The following is a 20,258-nucleotide window of genomic DNA, read 5'->3' on the forward strand; positions in this document are numbered from 1 at the left end:
TCGCTTGAATCAGTATAAAGGTCACACTCAGAGAAAAATATCGTATCAGAAATTAGAAGCAATTTGAAGACAAATAGAGCCTTAATTATGTATTATGAAATTGTACAATAATAATTGTACAATAAACAAGTTATGTAAACTAAAAAAATGTAATGCAACCATTCTTTAGATAACTATAGAAAAATAGCAACACAAATGTAGACGACGAAAAATTGAGCTTATTGAAATTCAAATCCAGGACCCATTTTTCTTCTTTCTTAACACTTAAGATGCTACACCGTCACTGCTCTGTCATAATTATTTTGATCGTATATGAATACTTAATTATCGGCCTCACTGATCGTATATACCTACACAAAGTGTCTAGTCTAAACGAAAAATATATTATTGACGTCAAAGTGTGTTGTAGTAGATAATTAATTAGTTGTTACAATATTATGCTTTATTAAAAGAAATAGTTGTCTTAACTAGAAAAATGTAATTATTATAATTCATGTGTACGAAATACATATAAATTATAACAATTACATTTTTTTAATTGAGACAATTTTAGTTGAGGCAATTTTGATATAACTATATGTAGTTTATATAACTAATATATACAACTATATAGTTGAGTCACTATTTCACTCTCAATTGATAGTGCACATAAATTATTGAACTAACTATATTTTTTTAGTATTTAGATATTTATTTGATACTTCATGAAACTACTAGTGACAGGTACTTAAGTTTTCGAGTTGTCAAATTCATAGTTGCCAAAATTATTTCATTTTCTCTTAGTGTTTATCAATTTGAGATTTTTTTTGAAGCTATGGATATTCTCTTGTATCCATTCGAGAGCCCTCTTTGTATTTTTAAAGCCGTAATTATTCAGCGAGACTTGATTGTGCTAAAAAACCCGAAGCGATAAATTCAAACATTATTATTAGGTATATTGTAACAAAACCTATCTTATGCATCTGTTTCACGTCAATATTCAATGTGCGGCGTTTGGCGTGTTATTACAACGAAGAAATCGACATATTGCTGATAGTTACGTTCGATAATTCGTTTTACCTCGCCTAAAGCAGGAAGTCAGTAATGCAACATGACGAGGATTACATTCTGAAACCAGCAAATAATCCGGCGCATACAGTTTGCTATCGCTTCCTATCATGTGCGAAAAATAAAACTGATATAATTCCACGGATATCTGCCGATCACCCGGCATCTATGAAAACCTTTGATAAAATTACAAAGTAATAAAATCGTAATATAAATAAACGGAGGAACGAAATATTTAATAAATATGCGCTAAGCATTTTATGTGAAAACCGCTGAATGTCGCAATAACAATGCAGCCTTGATCTGTTTAAGTTTAATTAAGCCAATGTACTTTTTTTATTAAGCAATTGGATAAGCCGTTAAACGTTGCGATCTAATTGTGTTCGCGTTTGTTTTTTGGAACATTTTAATTCTCCATTTGTTTTGAAACTTTCGGCAGAAACACAAAAACCGCGCGCGATGCTGATTTTTTTTTTTTTACTTGATTATGCGAGAGAGAATATCTAGAGAATATTCAGAGTCAGATTTATTTCTGGCAGAATTTTATTATGTACTAAGATTCTTCTGATCGATTTAACAATAATATATATCTGTGTGTGATGCATTACTCACGTCGGAAACGAAGATGTTTAAATAAAGGCAATAACTTGCTGCCAATAACTTTGGAGGTTTTATAATCAAATTGAACGCATTTTTCTTCATCAACCAAAACTGCGAATTTTTATTCATGTCCATCGCGCGCGTTGTGGACTCTAAAGAAAAATCATATAATCTAACCATGATAAAATAAATCGACAACGTGAAGATTTCCGTGTCATATTGTTTTATTGTTCTGTTCCGTATTTCAATTATATAATCAAAATGTTCTTTTATACTGATAAAAATCGCATCAATTTTTCATCGCTCATATTTTTCTCACATTGGACTTAAAAAATGCTACGGAATCAATAAACAAACTGTCGGCGAGGGTAAGCAGGGACATAAGAACTCATTTAGAGCATATATATGCATAGCCAGATCTTTTCGTTCAACGAAAGATGCCAGTGTCAATGTACAAGAAATTCACGCAGAAACGACAGACTCACGTATTATATGTATCAGAACCAGCGCCAGGTGGTCTATTTAGCGCTGCAAATGCTTCAAATGCTTCGTTTGATTGATTAATCGAAACAAAAAAGTTTACTAATTAATCAGTCGAAGAACGCTTTGAAACATTTATAGGATCGTATAACGACCGATTTTCTAATCATTTTATTTCTCGAATTGTGTTCGTGGAATGCGCCATCGGAGCCATAGTGTTATTTTATCTTTGTTTTGAGTTTAATAAAGATAGAATGACGCAATAGTTCTGATAGCACGTTTCCTGAACGCAACTCTGAAATACCTTTTTGAAATATTGGAAAAAATATTTTCCTTATTTTATTAAAAAAATTTTTTAATTTATTTTGATTTAAATAAAAAATTTTTATTGCTCACAGTAAATTGTGTTTATAGATAGTTGACCTATTTTTTTTCACGGTATACCCTCACACATTTTATAACTTACGTATAAAACGTAAATAAATATATATATTTGTGTATTTTTCTCTTTGCATTGACTGCAGACAGTTTTGACATATAATTTCAATTTTGCTTTGAATCGACCGAGTGGAAAAATTGTTTAAATAATATACGTGACAAGATATGTGGAAACAACAACAAAAAATTGCTTTTTTTACGCATGAATGAAATTAGTTATTTTCCATATTATAGTTTTTTGAACATTAAATACGAGAATTCGGTTTTCACCGATATTTCTTTAAATTTGAAGATTTTTTAGGTCGCTAAATACGAAAATGATTCAAAATTGACAAATTTAAGATGCATTTAATATGAATGTCAGAATTTAAAAAATCTAAACTTTTGCAAAATTTTGTGTATAAATTTTTTATCATATTGAATGCAAATTTAATGCTAAAATTAATAAATTCAAAATGGTTGATTTAGTACATTGGATGATGAAAATTATGTCGTGTTTGAAATTTAATAAAAAATCATATGTATGCATTTTTTACATACTTCATATTTAATTTTATCTTATTAAACATAATAGCTAACACAAAAAATTCCGTTTTGAGGGTTGGGAGTTCTAACGGCATACTTAATTTTACTTGCAATAAAAATTTCTAGCACATTAGATATTATAATATTACAAATTACATGAAAATAGCTCTTCTTTGCTCTCTTTCTTTCTCTCTCTTTCTCTCTCTTTCTCTCTCTCTCTCTCTCTCTTTCTCTTGTAAATTAAACTGAAAATTTCTGAAAATTATGAGGCGGTGGAACAATTTAAAAATCGAATTTGTATTCAGCGTCCAGGAATGTATAGACTTATAGATAACGATTAGTTCTGTTCTGATATTATCTTTTTGTTGAATAATTGCTCGATATTGAAATGTTGGTTTATAATTTATATGACTTACCATATTTGAAAAATGCAATTTATATCCTTCGAGTGTAGATATGATATTATTTATATGTAGAAGAAGATTATTGCTAATGATGCAAGTTGAATTATTACTCTACGATCGATTGCGTTAGCATCATTCGTAGATTTGTTGTTTGATGGTGGTTCATTGACAAACACGTCGTTCATCACTTCCTCCGATTCATTATGCGTTAACTTCTCCCAGAATTCCATTCTGTCAGATTCGAAGTTGGTTTGCACTATAAATTCCGGTGATCTGTCAATCCCGATTCTCATGAACTCATGGTGATCGCGATAGTTAGGCCACGGGATGATCTGCCACGCTTTCGGAATCCTGTAATAAATGCAATTGGTAAGATCATTCGGTGGTCGCTGCATAAAACGAAATTTCTTAGCGATGTTTCTATCGGCTTTGAATGGAAAATTATACGACGTGATGCTACAGAAATAGAATGCAACGCTCAAACAACTTTGATTTTCGGGAACTAAACAATCAAGAAACAATTATTTAAGTTTTTAAAATTTATTTGCGTTGTATAAACTTTTTCGATAGATTATCTTATATGCCTTAGGTTTATGCGCAAAAAGGTTTAAATGTTACAATTTTTGTGAAGATATTCATAAATAAAAATAAAGAAGTATAATAATAGTAATAAAAATAGTAAACTGTCACCTAATAATATTACACAGTGCTATTAATTTTATTTACCCTTCTGCCACGAAACTCGTCCACATCTCCGTCATGATGTTAATCATAGTAATATCGCTCATTGTATTGTACAGTAACATGTTCCAATACATATTATTCAATATGGGAAATAAGTAGTTCAAATCGTCGCCATGAGCGACACCTGAAAGAATATATTTGAATTTATGTCAGTACTTAGGGAATGTGTGTGCTTAATTTTTGGCTGCATAAAACAGTCTTCATGATATAACTAATGATAAAGAATCTCTCTTTTATTTTTATATTGCCCCAGCTTTTAACAACTATTATTTGTATTAGTTACATGTTAAGTATATTTGAAATAACTAGAAGGAAAATATATTATTGTGTTGAAATTAATAACTCTAATTGTTTAGTTTGCTTATTAACGGAAGCTGGGAGATAAAATGCAGTTACCGAAAGAGATTTGATATATATATCTTGTTAAAAATTAAAAGTTATCTCAATCTTAATTCTCTGAATTACGGAAATCGTTATGAATAACGTACCATAATGATTTGGGATGCCCGAAGCAAAGGTATATGTAAACGTGCCTTCGTACGCAAAGTAGGAAAAATAAATATTAGAATTTCCTACATTTGACATATATTGTAGAGCTTGCATCGTCGGCCATGTTATTGAGGCATCAGTCGTCATCTGGAGGAATGATCTTGCTGTCAAATCGTTTCCTACGTATTTACCCACGAACTCACCTCCGTAATGTTATGCATGAGGCCCAGCGACACATTTCCATTAAAGTAAAAATCTTGTATCGCCGAAGCGAAAACGCTAGTGTTTGAAACCACTTCATGATACTCTAAGAAGTAAGGCAGATATTCTTCGAAATTCTCTATCAGCTCGTTTTCCAGTTCGGGTTTTATGAATAAAGCTAAAACAAATGTTATTGATTTCTTTTTTCTTCGTTTCGAAATTTACTTAAAAATTAAAAAATATGCCTTTTGTTGGAACGTGTGTTACACGCTAGTATTTCCTTCATAAAAGGAGACTTGAACTTTATTTATCTAAGATTAATAAATGTAACGATATGAATTGTAGTTAATATTTCTCCGGGAAAATTATCTACCGTTAATTAATTTGCGTGACAGCTTTACTTAATTAAATATTCAAACAATTAAACTTCGGTAAACGACTCTCGAAGTTTAACAAACCACAGATACCAGGCAAATGAGAGTCCAGCGCGGTTAGTGTTGCGCAAAATCGAATATATTTATTTACGATATTCTTAAACATTTTCTACATTTTCCGACATCGTTATATTGATAACGATATCTGATTTTGCGCAACACTAACCGCGCTGGATTTTCATTTGCTTTTATCTATTATTATTTACATATTATTACGAGAAGTAAAAACGGAAAGTTACCGAGTGTCTTCACTAAACCTTCGTCCTTCACGACTTGTACTATCGCTGGTATATCACGAAACAGTCCGTTTTTCATGGTTTTTAATGGATGCATCGTCAGGATGGCGTCCGCTGATTCATCCTCCAATGTGGGACCAAAATTACACATGGGGTTTTCCTCCCAAACATACTAATACAAAGCAACGTAAAATTTATTGAATATTTAAACATTTTTACTCTATTGACAGCACTTACGAAATATTGCGTCATCGTTATTATTCTTGTCGCATCGGCTATTCTCATGCATTTCATTATTTCTTCGTCTTTTTCTTTCCTCGCAATGTCGTCGTAGGCAGGTGTTTGTACATCCCCTCTTTTTGGATTTTCAGTAGTTGTCTCGTTCGACGCGGTTACGTTACGATTTCTTTCCAACGGGCAACCGACAAGTTTTGCCAAATGCAAACACAATTGTCTGTATCTTCTTGGAGGGTGATAAGTCCATGTACTTAAAGCGGAACCGCTTAGCAAGATATATCTGTGAAAGAGACCTTCGGTCTTCTTTGACAGAGCAAGTAAATGAGTCGCCGCTGAACCGGCACTATGCCCCATTAGAGTCACCGACTTGGGATTCCCTTGGAAGCTGTGGATGTTCTCTTGTATCCATTCAAGGGCCATCTTTATATCTTTAAGGCCGTAATTACCTGGCGAGATTTGGTTCGCTGTGCTAAAAAATCCTAAGTGATTCGTGCTCGTGTTATTATTGTGAATTGTAATGAAACCTATCTTATACATCTGTTTTTCACGTCAATATTCAAAATGCGACGTGTCAAAATGCGACGTGTCCAGTGTATTATTATAACGAAGAAATCGACAGAGTTACGTTTGATAATATGTTTCACCTTACCGAATGCAGTAAGTCGGTAATTCAACGTGACGAAGATTATATCCTGATCCAGCAAATAATCCGGCGAATATAGTTTGCTATCGCTAGTTCCTATGTTGTATGCACCACCGTGCACAAAGACTAAAACTGGTAGTTTTGCGAATCTCTGCGAAACGCTTCTCTCTGAAAACTTTTGATAAAATTGCGGAGTGACAAAATCGTCATATTAATAAATGGAGGAATGAAACATTTAATAAGAGCGCTGAACGTTTACAGTGAAAGCCGCTAAACATCGCAATAACAACGTAACCTTGATTCGTTTAGGTTTCATTAAGCCATTAGATAAGCCGTTAGACCTCATAATCTAATTGAGTTCACGTTCGTTCTTGTAACATTTTAATTCTGTATTTTTTTTTTGTTTTTTTGGGCAGAATTACAATAACTGCGTACAATGCTAATTATTTAATTGATTACGCGAGAATATTCGTCGAAATTCTCATTTATTCGATTGTAGGAAGGTTTTATTATTATTACATATATTCATGACTATTATGTTCGATTTAATAGAATATTTATTGATGATGCATCACTCACGTGGGGAACGAAGATGTTTAAGTAAAGGCAATCCTCACTACCAATAACTTTAGAGGTCTCTAAATTGTATTGAAGGCATTTTTTCTCATCTATCGAAGCGTCACGAATGTTCGTCCACGTGCGATTCCATCGTTGCGGGCTCTAAGCAGAACATTATACACGATATAATCATGCTCATGAGTCCTAAAGTTAGACATATTTCATACATGATTAAAAAAAAAAATACACACAGAGAGGATGTTTCACAATTATCGAAAATTCTTTTATGAACGCATTCTATGAAATATTTTAAAATAAAAATTCTAATAAGAAAATATCGAAGCTGTAATACTTTTTAAATCAATAAAGTTAACCAATTGTAATGTCTAGAATTCACGCGATCAAGCAGGATGCATTTAGTGAAAGTAGCTGTAGTGAAAGTAGCCTTGAACATTGACTTGTTTTCTAAAGATTAACTTATTTTGCATTTAATGATAAAGAGTTTATTTTTAAATTTCGTCTTGCTTATCTGTGGTTATTTAATTTGAATTATCAGCCTAATATTACATAATGTATAAGCTATCAATTGAATGCGAAAAGTCACTCATCTGCTCATGACTTACTTCGTTTACCAATTTTGCTAGTTCGATTTTTGGTTCGATATTCCGTAATATTAGGGTGACATTAATCCTTACGTATAATTTAAATAAAATAATTACAAATCAGAAGGGTCAAGCTGTAAAGTAATTTTTTTATCATTATATGCAACATTATATTAATATTTAAAAAGTGAGTCAATGTTCAAAAGCACTCTACCTTGCGATGTACCACTTTTAGCGCGATCTCTGCCTACGTATTATTAAAGAAAAGAATATCTGCGCGTATATTATCTATATAGTACAGTATCTACAGCTATACACTACCCTGAATACGTACCCTGAATCTTAAATCGCCGACGGGAGGCAGAGCATACGGTATCCCGAGGAAATTCGCGACTGTTCGATTGCGCACGGTCCTGCTCCACTCGCCGCGGACGAAGCCCCATTTCGTGTTGACAATAAGTTTATCGGAATCGATGGACGAACCGTCGCCGGCAAGGATAAGTAGAAACACAACGATACAAATGCATCGCCAGATTTTTTCATCCAGTTGAAGACACGGTGTCAACATAGCGCCGCGCGCGAGAGATTCACGTTGACGTGTACTTGTCGCGAGGGATGCTGCGCGGAGGGATGCTGCGCGTATCGCGCGCGGACGTGAAACGACTGAAACGGAGCACAATTTTACAACCGTGAGATACGTTATCGAGATGCGCCACGTGACACGAACGCAATACGTTTAATTCTTACGAAAGTGACGAACCAACACCAAGCTGAGCCGAGCGATTTTACAGCACCACGTTAAGTTCATAAACGTTGATCAACAGAACAGTGTTGTCAGATTGATCGGGAGATTTTCCTCTAATGTTTAATCTAAAGTCTTCAAAAAAACTTTAAGAGATTGTAACAAATTTTTTGGTTTCTTCTAACATCAGTTAATTCAATGCACGATGTCGTTTTATTAAAAAAATTCAAATTTTTGGGAGAGAATTCCTTAACTTGACAACACTGAATACGCGGGACACAAGTGAATAAGATCGGACCGTTATTATGCAAAAATTCAAGCCCAATCTCTAAATTCAGCGAAGAGAGCTAAAAAAAATATTTAAAAAATAATATACGAATAATAATAATAAATCCAACTTTAGACGATAACCTGATAAATTGTTTGTTAGTTAAATTTACTGTGTCATTTCCATATCGACGGCGGGTGTTGTTAAAAAACTCTTCCACTTGTGTAAGCACCATAATTTCAATCAAAGGTGAATAATAATTTGTATTATTACTTATAGTCACCAGTGATAAAAATAATAATAAATTCCAAATTTAGTCGGCAAATAATAACATATGAAAATTATAAGGAGATAAAACACGATTTACACGCCTGTATTCAATATATCGCTCGATAAATTCAACGTCAACGATTTATATATCAAAACTAACGTAACAGAAGACAATTGCGAAGTTAACTCACTTTATTCGCGTATCAGCTAATAAACAGATTCATCGCTAATCTGTCGACTTGATATTCGCTTTTATGAAACTCTTATCATAATGTGCGCATAGATAAATTATTATCCAATGAAAATGAGCGTGTCAATATTTTAAAAGTATGTCAATTCATCAAAGGTGAATTGGTAAAATTATTAACGTAACTTTGCGAAATTAAAACGTACAAACGGACATGCGGAATGTATATATTGTTAATCCACCTTCATTAATTTTTTTCTTTTTATTATACATTGACTGCAGACAGTTTTAACATATAATATAAATTTTGCTTTGAATCGCCTGAATGAAAAAAATTAAATAATATACGTGACAGGATACGTGGAAATAACAGTTCAACAAAATATTACTTTTTCTTACACACGAATGAAATTAGTTATTTCTCATAGTTTTTTGGATGTTAAATCAGAGAGCTTAGTTTTCAATCAATTTCTTTAACCTGAAAGATTTTTTAGGTTGCTAAATACGAATTCGGTATCAAAATTAGTAAATTTAAAACAAATCAATGGATGTTAAAATTTTAGAAATGTCTGAATATTTGAAAAAATTTATGTAAAAATCTCTGATGATAATGAATACAAATTTAATGCTAAAATGAACGGATTCAAAATGGTAGACTCAGTAGATTAGTCGATGAAAAATATGTCATGTTTGAAAATTAATAAAAAAAAAGTCATACGTATGCATTTTTCACACACTTCACATTTAATTTTATTTTATTAACCATAGCTGACACAAAAAAGTTCCTTTTTGAAGATTGGAAGTTCTAACGGCATTATTTTAGTTGCAATAAAACTTTTCCAGCACGCATCATATCATTAATAATGTGACAAATTGCGTTTATAATATGACAAAAAAGTTAATAATATAACAAATTTCATGAAAATAGTTTGTTCTTTTTCTCTTTCCCTTTGTTTTGTAAATTTTATTGCAAATTTCTAAAAATCGCGATGGAGCAATTTGGAAATCGAATTTGTATTCAGCGTCTAGAAAAGTATAGAAAATGATTAGTCTTATTCTGATATTACTTTTTGTTGAACTGCATAATTGTTCGATATTGGAATATTAGCTCATAATTTATGTGACTTACCATATTTGAAAAATACAATTTATGTTCTTCGAAGGTAGATATAATATTATTTACATATAGAAGAAGAATATTTCTAATAATGTAAGCTGAATTATTAATCTACGATAGATTGCGTTAACATTACTCGTAGATTTGATCGGTTTATTAACAAACGCATCGTTCATCACTCTCTCCAACTCGTTATGCATTAACTTTTCCCAGAACTGCATTCTTTCAGACAAGAAGTTGGTTTGCACTTTAAATTCCGGTACACTGTCAATTCCGGATCTCATAAACTCATGATGATCGCGATAATTAGGCCACGAGATGATGAATCGCGCTTGCGGAATCCTGTAATAAATATTACAATCGGTGATATTTATTACCGATATAATAAATAAATGTAATAAATAGATGTAATAAATGTAATAAATATTAAGATTATTCGTAGGACGCTGCATAAAACAAAATTTCCTAGAGATGTTTTTAACGGTTTCAACGGCTTTGAATGGATTGTCATGCAACGTGATGTTATCGCAAACGGAAGTGGAATGCGACGAATAACTTTCATTTTTGGGAAATTGCAATCGAGAAACAATTATTTAAAGCTTTTGGAATATGTTTGTATTGTAAATTAACTTGGATAGTTTGGATAGTTTATGCTCAAAAAAGATTAAATGTTATCTCTTTCATGGAGATATTCGTAAATAATAATTAAATCAGAGGAGTAATAATAGTAATAATAACAGTAAACTATCTCATAATTAATATTGCACAATGCTATTAAGATTGTTCACCCTTTTGCCACGAAACTCGCCACCATCTCCGTCATGATATTAATCATCGTAATATCGCTCATTGTATTGTACAGTAACATTTTTCGATACCTATTATTCAATATGGGAAATAAGTAGTTCAAATCGTCGCCATGAGCGACACCTGAAAGAATATATTTGAATTTATGTTAGTACTTAGGGAATGTATGTGCTTAATTTTTGGCTGCATAAAACAGTCTTCATGATATAACTGATGATAAAAAGTCTCTCTTTTATTTTTATATCGCCCTAGCTTTTAACAACTATTATTTTTATTAGTTACATGTTAAGTATATTTGAAATAACTAGAAGAAAAATATATTATTGTATTGAAATTGATAACTCTAATTGTTTAGTTCGCTTATTAACGGAAGCTGGGAGATAAAATGCAGTTACCAAAAGAGATTTGATATATATATCTTGCTCAAAATTAAAAGTTATCTCAATCTTAATTCTCTGAATTACGGAAATCGTTATGAATAACGTACCATAATGATTTGGGATGCCCGAAGCAAAGGTGTGTGTAAACGTGCCCTCGTACGCAAAGTAAGAAAAATAAATATTAGAATTTCCTACTTTCGACATATATTGTAGAGCTTGTATCATCGGCCATGTTATTAAGGCATCAGTCGTCACCTGGAGGAATGATCTGTCAAATCGCTGTCAAATCGTTTCCTATGTATTACACAAACTCACCTCCGTAATGTTATGCATGAGACCCAGCGACACATTTCCGTTGAAGTAAAAATCTTGTATCGCCGAAGCGAAAACGCTAGTGTTTGAAACCACTTCATGATACTCTAAGAAGTAAGGCAGATATTCTTCGAAATTCTCTATCAACTCGTTTTCCAGTTCGGGTTTTATGATTAAAGCTAAAACAAATGTTATTGATTTCTTTTTTCTTTGTTTCGAAATTTACTTCAAAATTAAAAAATAATGTCTTTTGTTGGAACGTGTGTTACAAGCTAGTATTTCCTTCATAAAAGGAGACTTGAACTTTATTTATCTAAGATTAATAAATGTAACGATATGAATTGTAGTTAATATTTCTCCGGGAAAATTATCTGGTGCCGTTAATTAATTTGCGTGACAGCTTTACTTAATTGAATATTCAAACAATTAAACTTCGGTAAACGATTCTCGAAGTTTAACAAACAATAGATATCAGGCAAATGAGAGTCCAGCGCGGTTAGTGTTGCGCAAAATCAGATATATTTATTTATGATACTCTTAAACATTTTCTACATTTTTCCATATCGTTATATTGATAACGATATCTGATTTTGCGCAACACTAACCGCGCTGGACTTTATTTGCCTGTATCTATTAAATTAAATATTATTAAGACAAGTAAGAACGGTAAGTTACCAAGTATCTTCAGTAAACCCTCGTCTTTCACGACTTGCATTATCGCTGGTATATCACGAAACAGTCCGTTTTTCATGGTTTTTAATGGATGCATCGTCAGGATGGCGTCCGCTGATTCATCCTCCAATGTGGGACCAAAATTACACATGGGGTTTTCCTTCCAAACATACTAATACAAAGCAACGTAAAATTTATTGAATATTTAAACATTTTTACTCTATTGACAGCACTTACGAAATATTGCGTCATCGTTATTATTCTTGTCGCATCGGCTATTCTCATGCATTTCATTATTTCTTCGTCTTTTTCTTTCCTCGCAATATCGTCGTAGGCAGGTGTTTGTACATCCCCTCTTTTTGGATTTTCAGTAGTTGTCTCGTTCGACGCGGTTACGTTACGATTTCTTTCCAACGGGCAACCGACAAGTTTTGCCAAATGCAAACACAATTGTCTGTATCTTCTTGGAGGGTGATAAGTCCATGTACTTAAAGCGGAACCGCTTAGCAAGATATATCTGTGAAAGAGACCTTCGGTCTTCTTTGACAGAGCAAGTAAATGAGTCGCCGCTGAACCGACACTATGCCCCATTAGAGTCACCGACTTGGGATTCCCTTCGAAGCTGTGGATGTTCTCTTGTATCCATTCAAGGGCCATCTTTATATCTTTAAGGCCGTAATTACCTGGCGAGATTTGGTTCGCTGTGCTAAAAAATCCTAAGTGATTCGTGTTCGTGTTATTATTGTGAATTGTAATGAAACCTATCTTATACATCTGTTTTTCACGTCAATGTTCAAAATGCGACGTGTCCGGTGTATTATTATAACGAAGAAATCGACAGAGTTACGTTTGATAATTTGTTTCACCTTACCGAAAGCGGTAAGTCGGTAATTCAACGTGACGAAGATTATATTCTGATCCAGCAAATAATCCGGCGAATATAGTTTGCTATTGCTATTTCCTTTTTTATATGCACCACCGTGCACAAAGACTAAAATTGGCAGTTTTGCGGATCTCTGCGAAACGCTTCTCTCTGAAAACTTTTGATAAAATTGCGGAGTGACAAAATCGTCATATTAATAAATGGAGGAATAAAACATTTAATAAGAGCGCTGAACGTTTACAGTAAAAGCCACTAAATATCGCAATAACGTAACCTTGATTTGTTTAAGTAATTTATAGTTAAGCCGTTAGATCTCGTCTAATTGATTTTGCATTTGTTTTTGGAACATTTTAATTGTCTATTTTTTGAAACTCATAGCAGAATTACAACAATAACTGCGCGCGATGCTAATTATTTAATTGACTACGTGAAAGTCCATTAAAACTTTTGTAGCAGGATTTTATTATTATTTCATATTCACGATTGTTATTGTTAATTCAGTAGAATATTATTTGTGATATATTACTCACGGCGGGAACAAAGATGTTTAAATAAAGACAATCCTCGCTACCAACCACTTCGCTGATTTGACTATCAATTTGAAGGCATTTTTTCCCATCAATCGATGCGTCACGAATTTCTGTCCACGTGACATTCCACCGTTGCGGGCTCTAAAATAACATATGTAATCTAACCATACTGATTACGCTTAAATCCAAACATGTTTTGATTAAATCGTGTAAATATATATGTGCGTGCGTGCGTGTGTGTGTGTGTGTGTGTGTGTGTGTGTGTGTGTGTGTGTGTGCGTGTGTGTGCATGTTTGCTTTTTGTGTGTGTGTGTATACATGATGTTTCAAAATTATCGAAAGTCCTTTTATGAACAGATTCTTAGGTAGATATTCTAAGACGAAAATTTTACTAGAAAAATTTCGAGACTGTAATACTTTTCAAATTATTAAAATAGATTAATTTCCGTCCCTAGAATTCATGTGATCAGACATGGTGCATCGCACTATAAAGATGAACTTTCTAAATATTAACGTACTTTTTATGCAAAATCACAGATAAGCAAGACAAAGTTTAAAAGTAATTTTTATCATTATGTGCTGATTATTTAATATCTATGATTATAGATTACGTACCCTGAATCTTAAATCGCCCACAGGAGGCAAAGCATATGGTATCCCGAGAAAATTCGCGACTGTTCGATTGTGCACGGTTTTGCTCCACTTGCCGCGAACAGAGCCCCATTTTGTGTTGACAACAAGTCCATCGGACTCGATGAACAAACCGTCGGCGAGGCTAAGCAGAAACACAAGGATGAAAATGCATCGCCGGATCTTTTCATCCAATCGAAGACACAATGTCAACATAGCGCCGCGAGCGAGAGATTCACGTTATCGTGTATTTTTCGCGAGGGATTCTGCGGGATACAACTGAAATGGAATACAATTTTACAACCACGAGATACGTTATCGAGAAGCGCCATGTGACACGAACGGAACACGTTTAATTTTTACAAAAGTGACGAGCCAAGCTAAGCCGGACGATTTTATTGCACATTAAATTTGTAAACGTTGTTTAACTGAACAATATTGTCAGATTGTTCGACAGATTTCTCCTTAATGCGTTATTGTAAAATTTTTCAAAATTCTTTTAACAGATTATTACGAATTTCATAGTGTTCTTAATAATATAATATAAGCAAGTTAAATGCGTGATGTTGTTTTATTAAAGGATCAAATTTTGGGAAAAATCCTTCAATTTGATAATACTGGACACTAGCAAATAGCTTGGACCATTTTTACGCAAAAATTTAAATCTATTTGTAAATTCTGCGATAAGAGTTAAAAAAATAATTTAAAATATAATATACAAATAATAATAAATTCAAATTTAGATAACTAGTGAATTGTTTATTAGTTAAATTTATTGTATTATTTTCACATCGACAGCGAATATTGTTAAAAAACTCTTTCTCATGTGTGAATTTTCGTCAAAGATGAATAATAACTCGTAGTATTACTTACAGTGATAAAGATAATAAATAATTCCAAATTTAGTCAACGGGTAAGTAATTAATTTTAATGAAATAAAACACGATTTATATGCTATGTATTAAATAAGTCGCCCTAGAAATTCAATATCAACGATATGCGTCTTATTAAAAGCAACTCGTGTAATAAAAGACAATTGCGAAGTAAACCCACTTTACTCGCGTATCAGCGAGTGAATAGATTCACCGCTAATTCACTGCCGACTTAATATTGACTTAATGAAACTCTTATCATAATGTGTGCATAGATAAATTATTACCTAATGAGAATAAACGTGTCAATAATTCAAGAGTATGTCAAATTATCAAATATAAATTGATAAATTCGTTATCTACCTTATCTTCCCGAAATTAAAGCGTACAAAATGGACGAGCGATATGTACATATTACTAATCCATATTCGTTTTTTTATTTTTTTTTATTTTTTTTTTATTTTTTTTTTTTTTATGTACTTGTCTTTCGAGAAGTTGGAAAATATTTGTTTTCCGTAGGTAGTGATTGAATATTCCGTCCTCGCCCCGCCGTCTTTATATCATTTATTCACGGGAGGGATCTCTATCAACCGTGACGTATTATTAAGCGAGGGGTAATGCGGCTTTTGGCGGAGCTTAGCTACATACTGCACATTATTATAGATGAGCAACTTAACCCGGGTTACTCGTAACCATTCCATTATTCAACACGTTGCATTTTAGCTCTCCGCCGTGGCACTACTTCACAATGTCAACAATCGCGCAGGGTTATTTGAAACTCGGAAATGCGAACTATTTCGCAAAAGCTGTCGCAACAGCAAAGTAAAATAATATTTTGAAAGATATATGTATATGCATCCAACAGACTTTATATATACGTGTACAAACAATTGCAAGCAAAATATAAATGTATCGTCGACGAATTGACGCAACGACGATATACGTTTTTACGAATTCTATGCGCAGCTATCCTGATATTAATTCTTTTCAATTTTTAAGAAAGTATGTTAGATCATAGTTCTAATTGATTCGGTTTTGGAAGAGATGAGTATCTTAAGCGATATCGCCGATGTATATATGTATATATATATTTTTTTTTTTTTTTTTTTAAATTCTCTACACGGATGGGCCTTGGAAAAGTGATCGTTCTTTATTTATCTCAAGCCGTGCGGCCTTCTAATTCGAGTTTCGTCAATGCTCTTACCACATCCCGTGGGTTTTCTTCTTGGTTTTCTACGTTCCGACCGTCACCGCCACCGCCACCACCGCCGCCACCGCCACCATCTCCGCTGCCGCAGCGGAGGATCCGCTTCCGCCGGCGGTTTAGGTCCTAACAATTTCCTGACAAGGGGGCCCTCCCTCGAGAGTTTCCGGTCCGTTTCCGCACGAAATCTCCACGGCATCTTCACTCGTTACGCATCGTTTGCCGAGCCGTTTATCTCCTCGTCATTAGTTATGCCGTGTTAGTTGGCCGCAGAGATTCCCGCCGATTGCAGTCTTTTGCTCCCCCTTCTTCCTCTTTTCTTTCTCCTTATCCTCCTCCTTCTCCTTCGTGATCTCCGTTTTTCCTTCTGTTCCGATCTCGTATTTAATATGAATTGAGATAGCAATTACGATAAAATCTTGATTATATTATTTATATATCTCATTGAAATTTATACACGTGTGATTGGGAAGCACCGGATATTTGAATCTTTTATATATTTTAATTACATTCTACCACAAATTAAATAGAAGGAGGGCCATAATGATCATAACGAGATCTTGATGCTGAAATAATGTTTCATATGTAATTTTTACGTACAGTTTTTCCAATTCGTTCGAACTGCGTGCCGTTTCGGTTTCAAACTTAGCTCTTGAAATGAATTAGAACAGTATTATCACAGAATTAAATTAAAAGTCGATTTAATATTACGGATGCTAACCAGCATCTCAAAAATCTCCTTCACCCTCGAGGAAGCGAAAAATCTGCGAAAAATGTTATCTCAGCTAGAATGTGGCAAGACGGGGTAGTTTTCAAACGGAATCAGTTTTAAATGTCCAACGAACAAGGTAACGTCAAATGTTACGTAGACTAGACGTAGTTTAAGTGACATCTTATGGACGTGAAGACGTCGCTGAGACATCACTCAAACTACGCCTAAGTCACTTAACGTCATTCTGTTTGCTGGGATCGAGATCTAATCATCCAGCTTTAACTGCGACGGTGAGAGCATATTTATGTAAAAAAAAATAAAATAAAATAAAATAACAACAGCGCGCTATCAGCACGTTTTTTTTCGACGATGCGCGCGATACGTCATAAATTAAACGCAAACAGGCACGCTGTCATTTTAAGTTAAGCATAAAACGCTCTAACGTTATCTGTTATCGCGAGCTTATTTCATTTTTGTACGTGCGCGCAATTAGCATTGACTACGGAGCTTAACAGCGCGAGAAGCGGATAACGAGGTGAGATGTGGAATTATTAAATCGCGGAATTGCTAAATTAACGCGCGCGCACGCGCGCTGCCGTTAAAATCGAATGTCGAGGGTTTAAAATGAATATAGGCGTAACGAGATAGCGTTGCGCGAATAAAGACGAATCGTCGCTAGGAGCGATCGAAGGGTCTAATAATTTGCCTCCACCTAATTGAGATAAATTTCTTCGAAATGCTAAAGGCGAGGGAAAGCAAGGATTAATTCGCTACTCGATCGCGTAATGGCGGGCATCGGGTAGCGGCGGCAGTAGCAAGAGATGAGGACCTGATCGAGCGGGACGTCAATATGATTTAATATCGGCTGCTTCCATGTCCACGTGCGCGCAGGAGCACGTCGCGTTTGATTAAAGGCGAACGCCGCGCCGGATTATGCATTCGTCTATTTGTCACGTCGTGGACTAATTGCAGTACGCAGTGCGGTCATGCATCACACGACGGCGGGCGGCGAGAGGCGAGCTGCGGCAAGAACCGTCCGGAAATAGCGTGGCGTTCGCCATCGGCACGCGCGCACCAATTTTCCTCTCGTTCTTGACGATGTCGCCCCGTAGTTTGTTTGCGATTACTTTGCACCAATTTTCCGGGTTGGCGCACGCGTGCGCCCGGAGCGCGGCGTGTGTGTGTGTGTGTGTGTGTCACGCTCGCTATTAACATCGTCGGATGTAACAATTACTTCCTCCGCTACGTGCACAATTATAAACTCCACTGAAATCGTTTAACGTTTGTAGGATTAATAATTGTGGTCGTTAAACGCTTTTCATTACGTTGTCATTTCCATTCCTTTAAATCTGTAATTCCGTTTAAATCCGAACGTCCCCCGCGTGTGTAAGCTGGAAGCGCGCCGCTTTGTCAATACCGCGCGCGCCGCGTCGCGTTATTATATAAAGAGAGAGGTACGTAACTTTGATCACACGCGGCTGCATTATAATAATGAAACGTAAACCTCGAACGCGCGCGCTCTTTTCCAAGAGAGCGAACGCATGGGAGCGAGACAATGGGAGCGCGCGATGCTTTGGTCGCGGCCATGCGCGCGGTAAATCTCGCGGGAATCGTGATGACACATTTGCGTAACGAGATGATTTTCAGGGACAAAGCTGCTGCTGCAGCAGCAGCAGCAGCAACAGCAGCAGCACAAGTTTTTCCGCGCGACGCGATGTCGTCATCGTCGCGCTCGAATTGCGTTCCGCGTCAATTTGCGGACTGCACGCGGGCGATTCGGCCGATGTAGACACTTCGAGTTTTATGCGTTCGCTACGCGAACGGCGGCAGCCTTTGCCGGGAGTTAACGCATATCGCGTTACGTCGATAATGTTGAATTTAATGTAAACGTCATTATTCGCGCTGTGCCCTCCTCGTGCATGGGTGAGCGATTATACGAGAAAACGAATTTACTGCACCGACGCGAAATTACATTGTAACGCGTCACGCGGGGATAAACGCGGGGCGTGCGTTAAATGTCGCGAAACGATGAATTAAGCGACGCGAATTGGTCGCCACCGTGAAATTATTAATCGCGATGTTATTTATCGGCGTCCGAGTCAGCTAGCTTCGACCGTCTTCATCTATGTTTGCACGGCATTATTATATGCATTCCGGGCCAGATAGCCCCGGAATTATTTTGTTTTTTCTCACTCCCCCCCTCCACTGCCGCCGGGCGGTTTTATCTTCGTTTAATGCCGCCGTTGAAATGCGCGCGCGTTTCCTGTAAAGGAATTACGAACAAAGGGAAAATGAGAGCGCTTGGCCAAATGAGAACTGTGTGTCTTGTTTTTTACCCTTTTTACGCTCTGAAAGGAAATTTGGTTCGAGGTGAATCACTGGCGAAACAAACATCTGGAAAACAAATGCATGAGACCGTAATAAATAAAGTAATTTTTTTATCCCGACTTCTCCGCATTGCGGCGAGTCCGCGAAAAAAAAAAGAAGATTGCGGCGCTTCGCGTAATTTAGAATTTCTTGCGAATTTTAATTCTCTACGACCGTAATTTTGTGACCTGTAATTTTTCTTATTTATCGGATATACGCATTTTAGTTTTCTTTCCTTCTGCTTAAGTGGCCGATTGCGCGGTAGACGGATAAGGTGGCTTGCACGTTTAAAGTCCCTCCCTATATTTCCTCTCTTTTATAATCCAGATTTATTGTCATTCTACCAATGGCGGTGAGCTTATCCCGAAATATGCATTAGACATCTTCTTATATTTTTTATGACACAATATTCTTTGTCGCTAGGAGGAGATAGTACGCAAGAGAGGCCTCGGTGGGAGTCTCGGTCGGAAAGGTTTGCTTGCGTAAGATGTTTCGGGGGCTAAGAGTGTTTTATTCTCGCGGGGTTACTTTTGTCAAACCGTTGCCATAACCGCTTACTCCCCTTCCGTGCCTTTTGGGCGCGTTAGAGCGTTTCAAGGGCAAAATATTGGGGTCGCGAGGGTGAATAATACATGACAACTCCGTCGAAGAAAAATACTGTGCCCTT

General features: G+C 35.3%; 3 protein-coding genes across 9 annotated transcripts in view; 1 reads left to right on the plus strand and 2 right to left on the minus strand.

Annotated features, from left to right (window-relative positions):
- LOC105207684 (polypyrimidine tract-binding protein 1) overlaps positions 1-20,258 on the plus strand; it is a 478,610-nt gene that overhangs the window by 77,675 nt on the left and 380,677 nt on the right. The window lies entirely within an intron of this gene.
- Positions 1,854-8,257, minus strand: LOC105196666 (esterase E4). The gene is made up of 9 exons (XM_039457826.1): positions 7,973-8,257; positions 7,058-7,198; positions 6,485-6,653; positions 5,836-6,314; positions 5,602-5,770; positions 4,931-5,106; positions 4,727-4,874; positions 4,221-4,362; positions 1,854-3,845 (listed from the first exon to the last, which is right to left on the minus strand). Exons 1-9 carry the CDS (start codon positions 8,204-8,206, stop codon positions 3,557-3,559), a joined length of 1,947 nt encoding a protein of 648 aa, XP_039313760.1. The 5' UTR covers positions 8,207-8,257; the 3' UTR covers positions 1,854-3,556.
- Positions 9,848-14,701, minus strand: LOC105207824 (esterase FE4). Of its 2 annotated transcripts, XR_005576420.1 has the most exons (10): positions 14,422-14,652; positions 13,807-13,947; positions 13,265-13,433; positions 12,631-13,109; positions 12,397-12,565; positions 11,725-11,900; positions 11,517-11,664; positions 11,011-11,152; positions 10,235-10,564; positions 9,848-10,130 (listed from the first exon to the last, which is right to left on the minus strand). XR_005576420.1 is itself a non-coding variant. In XM_039457827.1 (9 exons), the coding sequence occupies exons 1-9, from the start codon at positions 14,650-14,652 to the stop codon at positions 10,285-10,287; spliced, it is 1,935 nt and encodes a 644-aa protein (XP_039313761.1). In that variant the 5' UTR covers positions 14,653-14,701; the 3' UTR covers positions 9,848-10,284. The 2 variants fall into 2 exon arrangements, 1 of the variants encoding a protein (XP_039313761.1); XM_039457827.1 differs by having other exon boundaries at positions 9,848-10,564; positions 14,422-14,701.

The sequence above is a fragment of the Solenopsis invicta genome, chromosome 15, assembly GCF_016802725.1.
Source record: "Solenopsis invicta isolate M01_SB chromosome 15, UNIL_Sinv_3.0, whole genome shotgun sequence".
In the NCBI taxonomy this organism is placed as follows: Eukaryota; Metazoa; Arthropoda; class Insecta; order Hymenoptera; family Formicidae; genus Solenopsis; species Solenopsis invicta.

What these genes read in the sequence shown, in the direction of transcription:
- LOC105196666 (XM_039457826.1), bottom strand. Translation starts at nt 8,206, where the DNA reads ATGTTGACACCGTGTCTTCAACTGGATGAAAAAATCTGGCGATGCATT. An exon ending in TCGGCGATTTAAGATTCAGG is followed by an intron (nt 7,199 to 7,972) that starts GTACGTATTCAG and finishes TGTTCTGCTTAG; the next exon opens with AGCCCGCAACGATGGAATCG. An exon ending in TAAACATCTTCGTTCCCCAC is followed by an intron (nt 6,654 to 7,057) that starts GTGAGTGATGCA and finishes TTTTATCAAAAG; the next exon opens with TTTTCAGAGAGAAGCGTTTC.
- LOC105207824 (XM_039457827.1), bottom strand. Translation starts at nt 14,652, where the DNA reads ATGTTGACATTGTGTCTTCGATTGGATGAAAAGATCCGGCGATGCATT. An exon ending in TAAACATCTTTGTTCCCGCC is followed by an intron (nt 13,434 to 13,806) that starts GTGAGTAATATA and finishes TTTTATCAAAAG; the next exon opens with TTTTCAGAGAGAAGCGTTTC. An exon ending in TCATGCATAACATTACGGAG is followed by an intron (nt 11,665 to 11,724) that starts GTGAGTTTGTGT and finishes TCATTCCTCCAG; the next exon opens with GTGACGACTGATGCCTTAAT.